Source organism: Myotis myotis, unplaced genomic scaffold (genome assembly GCF_014108235.1).
Source record: "Myotis myotis isolate mMyoMyo1 unplaced genomic scaffold, mMyoMyo1.p scaffold_m19_p_2, whole genome shotgun sequence".
NCBI classification, from domain to species: domain Eukaryota; kingdom Metazoa; phylum Chordata; class Mammalia; order Chiroptera; family Vespertilionidae; genus Myotis; species Myotis myotis.
Window position 1 is genome coordinate 185,421,160 of NW_023416324.1, and position 12,970 is coordinate 185,434,129.

At 37.5% G+C, this 12,970-nt stretch overlaps 1 protein-coding gene across 14 annotated transcripts in view; it reads left to right on the forward strand.

Annotated features, from left to right (window-relative positions):
* The window catches only part of TNIK (TRAF2 and NCK interacting kinase), a 345,621-nt gene that overhangs the window by 195,351 nt on the left and 137,300 nt on the right, over nt 1-12,970 (forward strand). For all 14 annotated transcript variants that reach the window (XM_036350973.1, XM_036350976.1, XM_036350974.1 and 11 more), the window contains exon 4: nt 11,775-11,900. In XM_036350973.1, the coding sequence (XP_036206866.1) occupies nt 11,775-11,900 (126 nt within the window). The remainder of the gene's footprint in view (nt 1-11,774; nt 11,901-12,970) is intronic.

Sequence of the window (12,970 nt, forward strand, 5' to 3'; positions counted from 1 at the left end):
GATCAAAAACAATCTAAGGAATAGACTTTATTTGAAATACAATCTTGTGCTTTCATTCCTTTTTGCTGAGTCCACTTAAAATATGTTAATGTCTTTTCAAGAGTACAGAGTGAAAATCAGACTTGAAAGGACTCACTGGACATCAAAAGCATGTTAATAATTTTCTATTGTCCTGGGGATTTTTCTAAGATGTTTGTCTGTTATACATAAAAGCTAAAAGACCAAAGTCTTCCATCGGCCGAGAAGTGGATTATTTAATGTAACTACATATAGAATGAATTGGTCACATAATGGTCTCAAGAACCAATATACAAATTAAAAGAGGCACATGGATGTCTACATGTCACACTTCAATTTATACCTTTTCTGGCTTGTTATTTTTGATAGTATATATTATATGGTATGCTCTCTACCATAATACTAATTTCACTAATTTTCATTTATACCACACATTGTACTGATTTCTTTTCTTTACTTATTATTGATCTGAATTCCTCTTTAAATTATATACATTTATAACCAGTAAAATAGTTGTTTTCATATGCCTATTAGCACTTAGATAAAGTAGTACTTCCTTTTATTTGTCCTAAGTACATCATTCCAATTTCAGAGGTTGCAAACCAGTTCAAATATTTAATCCAAATTAGTTTCTTAATTCACCTTGCCTTTGCTGAATAAGAAACTGCATGCAAATTATACTAATTAGGTTTAGGTTCTGCCACTTGAAACAGAAAACTCAAGATAACAGAGGCCTATGCATGACGGAAGTGTCTTGCTCTCTTGTGTTAAAGGAGTCTGGAATTGACAGCCCAGGGATGGAGGGCAGCAATGTGGTGGAGTAGAAGGATGGTTTTATCTCTCTACTCCATCATTCTGCATGGCTTCCACACTTAAGGTCACGTCCATGGTTCAAGATGGTTGTCAGATTTCCATTGATCACATTCTTTGCCAGGCAGAAGAGGGGGAGGGGTTGATAGCTGAAGGGTAAAGAAGAGAACCCCTTCCAGTGAAATATTTTCTACTTACATACAATATTTCCACTAAGTTTTACATTCATTGGGTATACCTAGCTGCGTGGAAACTGGTAGATGTCGTCTTTCATTCTACCAATGTGTGCAGTTAAAAATCTGGGTTCTACTAGCCAGGAATGAAGGGAGAATGGATACTGGTATGGTCAGTTAGCAGGGTCTGACACAAAAATCAAGATCATGTATGATCAGTCTCCACATAGAAACCCATTTATAAATGTGTGAACCTTCTATCCCAGTACAGAACAAATGAAAATTTATTTCGTTATTCTGCTGAAGTCCTACCACTGTATTTTCCTTGGAGTGAATAGGATCTGCACATAATGCAATGCACGTGGCAGTTCAGCAGCTCATGGTTGTGGATGGAGTCCAAGACATTTGTGCTGTAAAGTTTTATTGTGTGGTTCTGTGGAACTGCAGTTGAGTTCCGCTGACATCGTTAATCTCAGGGCACACGTGTGCACAGAGTTGAATATTGATGCGCAAAGCATGACCTGAGAGCACAGGAGGACATTCCTTTTCTAGTTTCTGGTTCTATTTTGTGAGACTTTAAATTGCTTGATGAACCACTTACTTTTACTAGACCACTTTGCTTGGGATCAAAACAGTTAGACAGCTATGTATCCCAGAGGATATTTTTTAGTTTTTAAAGAGTGGCAGTTAGCCTTCTTAAACTGGGTTTCACAGGGCAACTAAGCCCTACAAGAAAATGATCTGAGAGACCATTTTCTCAGTTCTCCCAAGGATGGTACAAAGCTAATGCCATTTTCATGCATAGGAGAGTCGATCTATTGCATACAATGGATGCTTTATAGTATTTTGGCTTAATTCCCTTGGGGAACCCCTGTTGAAAGGGCTGGATAGCTGCCCTGATGTAGGCACATCATTGACCATTATGTAACCACTGACCCTAACAAAGACAAACATGGATACACATCTGGAAATGGTTTTCTTATTCCCAGGGTATCTGATACAGCATCAAATGACTTTTGTATCACCCCCCTTACGCATCACAGTCAACATAAGATTTCCTTTGTGAAACTCATGTGGTATCCTCAGAAAACAATCTATTTCATTTTGCCATGTTGTCTTTTGTGTATTATGGAATGTTGCAAAAGCTTCTTACCAATTATTATAATTGTGCTCATTATAGCTGCTCTGTTAAAAACTGAGATGAATTCTCAAAGGTCGTCTTTGTTAATTGTTTGCAATGATTTACTGCAGAGTTACTATCATTTATTGTAATGAAATTGATAAAGCCATAAGCCTGAAATCAATTTTTAATTATTGCTTAAATTATTATTTTTATTCCATACCACTTCTTTTTATTTTATTTTATAGAAAATAGCCACAGAGATTACTGGATATAATGCTCATTTCCTTCCCGTTTTAGATCTGACACAGTTCCAAATTTCTTAATACTTGCTTCAGAATTAGTACTTAAACTCAGGCTGTCTTTGAAGTTATTTTACTTTCTGAAATAATGATGGGAATTTCTGCATTTTGTTGCTTTCTGGGGATTCCTTCCCAGTGGATTTGTGTACTCTAGATTTGCCTACAACTTCTAAACAAACACCTCTAGGGTGGTATTTCTCAAAGTGGACAGCCAGCATCACTGAACTATCAGCATCTTTGGGGTGTGCATGAGAAATTCAGATTCCTGGGCCTGCTGCAGAATTTTTGTGTGGAGTCCCAGAACCTGCCTTTTCTATAAGCTTCTCAAAGAGCTCCATGCACCCCAGTCAGAGGAGCACTTTCTAGGGTCTTGTATTTACAGCTCTCTGGCCACCAAGTATGAAGATACCATGATTCTTTGATAAATCCCCATATTCATCTGGACAAAAATTCTTGGTGTAAACTAGTTTTTTTTACAATGACACCTTGAAATCCATGTAGGACTTAATGAGATAATGAGTTAACATCAAAATGTTCACCTTTACAATGATGCGGTGGTGTTCACATGACTCAGGACACTTTGAATTGTGGTACCAAAGCCCCACTAAACTGAGTGAAGCTAATAACAGAATTTCCTGGCTATTGCATAGTCAAAAAAAGAAAAAATACTCAGCAGGGTCCAGGAAGTCACATGCTGTGATTAGGAATTGTGTCTCTCTCCATCTCTGGGCTCTGTTTTCTTCCCACCTGCAGATTCGTGTTCTAATTAATTCCTTACCCTCAGTTGCAGAGGTGCCAGTCTGAGTATCAGTGGCCCAGCTTGGGTTATGTCCCAGCCCTGAACCAAACCCTGTTTCTCTTCAGCCACATCTGGGTTGGGTGGCTAACCCTGGAAACTACCACAGGAACTGAGAGTTGGGAAACATGATTCCTCAAGAAAAACCTGAGAGCTTTTAGAGAAAAGGGTGGGAAGGATGCTGGGTAGGCAAAACCAGGAGAATTATGTTACTATGACATCAGATCATATTATAGTGGATGTGTTTAAAACTGATTTGGTCCTTAAGTAAAGTACCCCCCTACTTGCATTTTTTTTATATTTCAGCCCAAAATAATAATAATGGTAACTAACATTGATGGAGTGATTATTTGCCAGAACTCTTTTAAATACTTTCTATATATTTATTCATTTAATTCCCTCAACAGCACACAAAATAGATTCTATTATTAGTCCCAATAATAGATAAGAAAATCAAGGATATTTTAAGGTATCTTGCTCAATGTAACATGTAAATGGTGGGGTGAATCTGCCTGAGCATTTTAACTCTATCTTTTAAGTCCATCTTCTTAACCACATAATTAAATATAGAAGGGTGTTTAGTGTTTTATTTAGTGTGATCTTTCATTCATTTATTCAATAAGCATTTACTAAATACATCCTTTATGACAGCCACTAGAAATTCAAAGATGAAAAAGTGGTCTTTTGCCTGAAGGGGGCACTCACAATAACACAACCTTGCCCTAAATATTTATAAGTAAAGCTAATCCATTTTAAAATAAACTTATACAATTTATAAACAAACTTATTCAGTTGGGTGTGGCAGTGAGGGCTAGTGATTAAGCCTAGGAGGACAATCAGACGAGGACATTCCTGGCCAAGGGCACAGCCTGTACCAGGTGTGGGTCTTGAGAGCGCACAGAGCATGCTCTGGAAAGTACTGCATAGTGTAAAGACTAAAATGTGCTTAGGAGAGCGTGACACATGACGAATCTGGACAAGTTAGGGCCAGGTCGTGAAGATACTGAGTGCTGTGGCAAGGGCTTTGGCAAGGTTTTTGGTTTTAATTTTCCAAATTGAACACTTTGATCAAATAGTTTTAGGCAAAAATTCAATAGACAAGATATAAGGGGAGGTTTTTTTGGTTTTCCCTTGTTTTGTTTGTTGTGGTGGTGGTGGTTTTTTACCAGGGGCGGGAGGCTGTAACTCCTTCCCCCAACTACTGCTAGACCAGTGTGGGGCCAGAAGTTAAATAGCAAAGTAACACCATGGGATTTGCCTACTAGAAGGTTGCATTTGAAGCCCTGCTTCACTGATTTTCTATTTCTGGCTTATTTACTGAATTCCTGTAGGTAAAGTTAGTGTCCAATCTGCGTCTCTCTTTGAAGAATAAGGAAATGGCCTTCTCCCAGTAGCCTCTGGGAGAGTGTTTTGCCCATAGTTAGCAAACTCCATGAATGTTTGCTAAAACTGGACAAAAGAAAAAAAAATCTGGGATTGTTTGGAAGAGTCAGGGTGTGAGAAAGATGCACATCAGACTTGGGTTATCTGCTTCTCCTAGGGACACACCTCCATATAAGAGAGAGTTGAACATATGCTTCACGACTTCATGACTTTCTTACATTGGACATGTTGCTTAACCTTTCCTTCTTCCGCATGTGTCAGTGTGGATAACATCACTTCCCTCAGGAAGTTAGTGTGAAAAGTAAATACAGTTATTTATAAAGCATTTGAGAACAATATGTAGGACACAGTGTTCAGTGCATGTTGTTATCACAGTGTCTCCTGCAGACATTTTTTATTTTTCTCTCCATGGCACTAACAATTCCCGTAGAAGACAACTTGCCATACCCCCTCCAGCTACAGGGCCTTGGCAACCACTGTTTCCCTGCCAGGAAAATGCTTCCCTCCTCAGTCACACCACATCACACTTTTTTCTTTTTTCCCAACTGGGTAACTTCCACAAGGGTTTTAGAATTCAGCTCAGACTTGGATTTCTTGGGGCCGTCTCTCCTACTGCCCCCAATTAGATCAGCTATCCATCTCTGTCACTCTTTGATTTCCATCTGTGTTCCCCACTAGACTATAGTAAGTGTCATTGTGGCAGAGCTTGAATCCGTCATGCCCATTGTTGTATTATTACATTGTTAGCATTGAGCATTGTGCCTGGGATACAAGTAGGCACTTAAATATTTGTTGAATGAATTTATTTAGCTTACGGTTAACGCATAAAGCAAATCTAGGAGCTGCCTGCAGAATGTCATGGTAAAGTCACTAGTTCAATCAATGCTGCAATGAAGAGATGTGGGCTTAGGCAACTCATTGGCCTACTTTGGGTCGGTTTCCTTAGATCTGTAAAATATAACTTGCAGGTGCATAATCCCACCTTGAGATAATTTTAGGGGATCCACACATGCTTAATTCTCATTTATAATGTGTATGTATATTTTAACATTTAATAAACTGTGATTTTAAAAGCAAACCTCACTTAAGAATAGCCTAAGCCTCATCCATCCCTGATGAGATTGGGGAATTTGAGCTGATGAGCTTTTTGATTTTGAGTTGATGCTATAATGGGTTGACCCTTTTGGAGATGTTGGGATGGGAGTGAATGTATTTTACATGTGGGAAAGAAGTAAATCTTTGGGAGACAAAATGTAGACTGTGGTAGAATAAGGGCCCCTAATAATGTCCACATCTTAATCCCCCAAATTTGTGAATATGTTATTTTATATAGCAAAAATGAATTTTCAGATATGACTATATTAAGGATCTTGAGATGTAGGGATTGTCTTGATGGATCTATTACAAGGGTTACAGCAGCAATTAAAAACTAATACAAATGACCATCAAGGACACTTAAAAAATAATAATAAAAATAAAATAAATAAACGCAAGCAGCAAACTCTACATTATATGCCAATTTTGAAGGCACTGGAAAGTGGCAACTTCTCAATTTGTACTGTCAGGTTCCTTTCATTTGCAGAATGTTATTCAGTATAAAGATTTCAAAACATACTCTGTAAAAGTAATTGCTACCAAAATAAGTAAACAAAAAATAATTGTTACTTGTATTAGGAAATGTAGATTTTTCTCTATTCTTCAAAACCAAACAAAACTCCAAATTAATAATATGTTGAAGCTGATATGTGACTTTAAATTCTCCTCAAAAAATTCCAATTTTTTATTCACTAAAACAACCTCCTTGTTGTCATTGATTATAATTAGATCAAACTTATTATATAATCAAACTTATAAAATCAGTATGTATTGATTTAAAAAGTCTAGTTTTGTTGATGCTATTTATTAGATTCTTGAATAAAATTTCTATTGGAATAATTATTAAATTTCTCCAAATTATTTTTAAAAATTTAAAAATCACATCCTAGACCTAGCTAGTTTGGCTAATGTCCCATGGATAAAGCGTTGGCCTGTGGACTGAAGGGTCCTGGGTTTTATTCTGGTCAAGGGCACATGTTAGGGTTGCAGTCTTGATCCCTAGTAGGGAGCATGCAGGAGGCACCCAATCAATGATTCCCTCTAATCACTGATGTTTCTATCTCTCTCTCTCTCCTTCTCCCCTCCTCTCTGAAATCAATAAAAATGTATTTTAAAAAATAACATCCTAGAAAATGTTAATAGTCCCTTCAAATTCTAATAGTAAATAATTCTTTAACAAAAAATGTCTTCAACTTCTTGTCACATTTAGTCAACAATGAAGGTGAGAATGATCGACAAGTTGACACAAATGCCTACCTAATAGCAAGGACTGCTGTGGAGAGCAGGGCAAGTGAGCAGGAGCAGCAGGGGCTGTAGCCTTGTCCACACATCTGGAAGGTAGTGGCATTTATCAATCTGTACACCTCATATTTCCTTCTCAAGTTCAAACTGACCAGTCCCTGCGGCTGTTATAATGATTACATAGTTTTATTCCCATTCCATCGATTGAGAACTAAATTTGGGGCAAACCATTTGTTAAGAGAGCACACTAATATTAAAATGTCTTATAAAATTCGGTCTTTAAATCTTAGCATATTCTAGGGGCTTATAATGTGTTGCCCTGTGTAATAAACATGCAACTTACCCCATTCACAAGCAAATTTTATAAATGTGTCCTAACAAGCTCCTTTATTTGGAGAACCAAAGGCAGGTTTCTCTTTAGGCCTGGATTAAGATATCCCTGAACTCTTCTTTCATGATTAGCAGCTTTGGTTTTATCACCATGAGTGATTGCCCTCTTTTCCCTAGGAGTTTTCAGTATAGAACTAAGAGCAGTGTCTTTGGAGTTGGACAAATCTGGCTTTGAATCTTAGCTTTAACATTTAAACATATGAATGAACTCTCTGAAACTCATTTTCCTATTTGTAAAGTGGGATCATTAAACACATCTACTTCATGGAGCTTTTTTGAATATTAATTACGATACTCTGCACACAGCCTCTAGTACAGTGATGGTGAACCTATGACATGCGTGTCAGAGGTGACACATGAACTCAATTTTTTGGTTGATTTTTCTTTGTTAAATGGCATTTAAATAAATAAAATAAATATCAAAAATATAAGTGTTTTACTATGGTTGCAAATATCAAAAAATTTCTATATGTGACACGGCACCAGAGTTAAGTTAGGGTTTTTCAAAATGCTGACATGCCGAGCTCAAAAGGTTTGCCATCACTGCTCTAGTACATAGTGAGTAATATGTAAGTTTGACTTTTGCTATATTTTGTCACCATGGTAGTGATTGTCATATCATCATCAGAGGTAGGTAGTGGCATAGAAGCATCGCCTGGAATCATCTGTTTCTTTGCATTTGAAAATCACCCTCTCTTCCCATAGTTTTCTATCCTCCAGGAGGCTGGGAGTATCCTCTGCAAGCAATTAGGGAGGGCCACTCCAACACACACATACTTTTTAAGCCTCAACTGAATCAATTTGCTAATGTCCCATTGGCCAAAGCAAGTCACATGGCCAAACCCAGCGACAAGGAGAAGAAATGGACTTCACCTCTTCATGAGGGGAGTTGCTAAGTATTATGGCCATTTTTTTCCAAATTACTACAAATACTAAGCAGTAAATAGATTCCTATGATCTTGAAAAAAATCTTTATGTTGATAATAATGCTATGCTTAAATAAACAATCATTTCTAAGCCCTGAGAGGTGATAGGTATTCTTATTCCCATTTACAGGTAAAAATATCTGACACTTGCAAAGTTTAAATGCCATGTCTGAATCAGCTCGGACTAGATTTGAAAGGCTTCTGATTGAAGTAATGGTTCTTTCGACAGCACTGGACTTGACTTACTAAAAGACTCTTTTTTAAAATTTGTGAGACTTTGGTAGCATTACTTTGTTTTTCCTTATGACCCAGTGGTCATTAGTTTCCCAGTGAGCTTGATCCTTGTGCTTAATTCTTAAGACATAAGAATAATCCATTTAAAAAATAAAGATATCCTTCTCTGAAAACTGTACAATCTAATTCTAGCCTCAGTTGTTGTGTTTATCTTTTGAAAGCATTGTAACCCATCTCCTTCAAAGAGCCATATTGTGAGAGGGTGGATTGCTTGTGGAATGGTTAAATGAGTTCTTGAAGTCATAATAAGTGCCTCCCTTTCAATTTCACTGAATGATTTACTGCTATCCTTCCCCTAGAATAGAAATCTGGATAAACAGTAGTCCCGAGGGCCTGACAAATTGCATGGTCACTTACAAGATTATGTAAGACCTAGATTAAGGTTCTATTTTAGAGCTACATAGCTATGACCCACAGTGGTTCCATAATTGTACTTTGAAACAGTGCAATTTAAACCTAAAATTCAAGTTATTAACATTCCTGCTCTCCTATCCTTGATATTTATTTTTCAGTTGAGAAGATTAATAATGTCTATTTGTATTACACTTTATAACTTTCACATATTTCATTTAATTATCACAAAAGGCAAGGATATATAGTAATACTATTATTAAATTTGTATCTCATTGTAGATGAGAAAATTTATCTCCAAAAGGATAGGTTACTTTTCTGAGATCACACAGCCAGAAATGAGTGGAGCCCAAACTGAACATGCCTCCCCGCTACCTGCCCACCCTCATTTTTTGAACTCAATGCATATACTTTCTTCATGGTCATATCACCTCAGTTTACCTTTGCAAAGTGATAGAGAATGTGTTGACTTCATTCTCATCTCCAATACTATTTATTTTTTATGTACTTATAAACAGAATTAACTGTTATTTAACTATTTCATAAGTCTTATTTTCTTAATGATAGGGTAAGCTTTTAGGCACTCCCTCTACGCCTCAACCCCCACCTCTGATTCTGCCACATCATTTACTATCCTGTTAAGAACACAGAAGGCAGGCAGCAAATACTTGTAGGAGCAGACCGACTCCTCCGTAGGAATGACCGAAGCTGTCAGGCTGCAATTGGACTGTGATTGGTATTTTACTGCCTCGTGTAGTTGCTTCTTTAATCCAAGCAGCTGTCAATGCCAGGCTACCCACAGAAATTCTCAGGTATGTTTTCTCCCCTTCTATTTAGGCCTAAAGTACATCTGCTCATCCTACCTTCACTCACCACTATTGGGCCCCACATGGTGAGTTTAAAATAGCTAATAGGCACTATGGTAGACATTTGAGGCACATTACAGGGTCGTTTCAGCAAGCTGAAGGTCATCCTCTCATGAAGCCTGTGGTGAAGGTGTAGGCAGTTTTCAATAGCTGCAGGGAAGAATTTCGTTGGCTGGCAAAATGCCATCTCCCCATTCAGCCTCCATCCAGACCCCTCACTTCTTTCCACCATTAAGGCCATGTGCTGCTCCTTGGCTCAGCGTCATAATCATACATTCTGTTTTGAGATTAGTCTTCAACTTAGTTAAAACATATGATGTGTAGCCTGCTCAGTTCTCCTAGGTTTTCACATCTCCATTGTTTTTATTAAACTTAGTTTTGTGTGGTTAGGAAATGTCAACATGTCATCACACTCATCTTATTCTTACTAGTTCCTTTCAAGCCTCACTAATGCTGCAGAGAGTGGTTGGACCCTTTCTAGGTATTAATTCTTTCATTCTTCCATTTATTCACAGGCACTTTGCTTGGTGCTGGGGTTGTTATAAAAGGCAAAAGATTCCTGTGTTAAGAGTTATTATGGACTGATAGGGAAGAAATACTTAAATGATTAGACAGATAAATGGGGATTGCAACTCTTGTAAGTGATATAAAGGAAGAGGCACATGATTATCCACAGAGCTAGACTCCAATCAGGCAGATCAGAGAGCTTTGTGGGGGAAGGGACTCTAGAACTAAGATCTGGAGGCAGAAGAGAGCTTACAATTCATAATGAAGAGAGTCAAGTAGAGGGAAGTTATGACACAGACTGACCCATACCTCCAACTGGTACCAGCAAATATTGCACATGCATCAAGAAGTGTGGGGGGCGGGGGGGGGGGTGGGAAGAAGTGTAGGGGTGGGCAAGATATATATAGTAGGGGAATTTGACATTGCCTGAGAGAATTAGGGAAGATGTCCTTGAGGAGTGTCAATTCATTCAATGAAAAATGATGAGTAGAAATTGTGTGAAGAAGAGGAAGTGAAAGAAGACATCATTTGCAGAATGACTCAGCAATGTAGAGAGACTGTAGGGAGGCCGAGCAGATGGAGGGGGCAAGGGAACAGATAGGGACACCATGTTAGTGGTCTTTCAGGTCATGGTAACATCTTACTTACACTTAGGCATAATAATTCTACTGCTACATCTAAAACAGTTTTCCTGGGATAAATTTTTCTCCACCAACCTCAAAAATAAAATACTAATTGAAGGCCCAACTGATGTGCATGTATCAAAATAAAATTATGAGAGGACATGGGTGGGGAGTGTCTAAAAATGACCCAAGTTGGTGGACTCCAAATTGAAGCTCAGAATGAATGAAACCGGAATGAGGACACTTACTCTGTAGGAAAGTTATCTCTTCTCAAATAACTGCCGCAGTTCCCCTTTCTTCTCATGTTTAGTTTCCTGAAGGTGAGATGGGTACTCCTGCTTTGTGAACTTCCTCAGATCTAGAGAACTTACCCTCACTACCTTTCTCATCTGACTTTCATCATCTTCAGTCAGGTACTTCAATCAAAGTAGACTTCAAAGAAAATGAACTTAAATTTAAAATATGAGTCTATGTTCTTTTCACTTTCCTAAATCTTTCCTATACAAGATCTGATCAGTAATAGGTATTCAATTGACATAGTTCCAAGAGATCTAGAGTGAATTTTATCTCAACAACCTACTTTGATCTTTAGCAGGTGAAGGAATGAGGTATTTTGTTTTATATTTCTCCTCCATACCCCCCAGCTATGCCCATTTGCCATACAAACAGAATACCCCTTGGATTGTCAATGTGTTGTCTTGCAAATTTTTTCTTTGTAGTCAATCAAGAAAATCGAGTTATATAATAATTGTGCTTGTTTATCGCCACAGAACAAAAAATTTAAGAAAGAAATTTATTACGTAGTTGATATAGGTGGTGATGGAAAATAATTCTAAGACATGGATTTTCATGACTGAATATTTATTATTCTAATACAGGATGAAGAGGAAGAAATCAAACAAGAAATTAACATGTTGAAAAAATATTCTCACCACCGGAATATTGCTACATACTATGGTGCTTTTATCAAAAAGAACCCACCTGGCATGGATGACCAACTCTGGGTATGTAGCGCTTGCCAAATTTACTTCTCTTACATGAAGAACAACCAGGACTAAATGGTCCATTTCTCTATCCTCATGACTAAATTTGATTAACGAGCTCTTCAGAAACCTTTAGCCCCATGATTTCCATAACATTGCGGTTTTAAGGTTTTCTCCCATTTCTTTGAATACCTCTCTGTCTTTTTAGTATCTCTCTCTTCTATCTCTTAATGTAGACCAACCTTAAAGCTAGTTGTTAAGTTCTCTATTGTTGTTTTTTCCCATTAATGACTACCTATATTCAGTTTTTATTATATTTCAAGCACTGTACTGTTTTTTCTGGGTTATATAATTTATTCTGGCTCTTTGAGGTAGACATTATTATTATCATCCTCATTTTTTGTATAATGAAACTAAGATTTATAGAAAGGATAAGCAAACTGTCTCAAGATCTACATAGCTAGAAATGGTGGAGCTGGTATCTAAACAAGCTCTACATGATAAGTTCTTCTTCTCTGTTACTGACATGTGTATGACTGACATTTAAATCCTAACTATGTGAGTAAAACACTTATGACCGTGTCTCATACCATGTAGGTACTCTCAAAGGTTGCTTTCCTTTTCTTCTTCCCTTTGTCCACTCAGATATGTGCCCTAGTCCTATATCTTTGACAGTCTATGAGTCAGATCTAATTGACTGTCCCTTTATTAATAAATTCAGTAATCTGACACCAAAACCACTATTCCTGTCCCTGCCCAGCCCAGATTGCTCTTCCTGATTTTTTCCATTGCAAGTTTTATTCTTATAATGCTTCCTTGGTTTGACCATCCTTTGCCAATTCAGTGAAAGCCTAGATTTTGGAGCATCTCTCTCTCTTTCTCTCTCTCTCTCTCTCTCTCTCTCTCTCTCTCTCTCTCTCTCTCTCTCACACACACACACACACACACACACACACACACACACATCCCTCAGTTCATCTCATATATTATTCTTAGATTAATGGTTCCAAAAATATCTTTTAACTATTTATCATCTTGCTCATTTTCCAGAAATCTTAATATGTGCCTAACACACAAAATTCACTGAATTA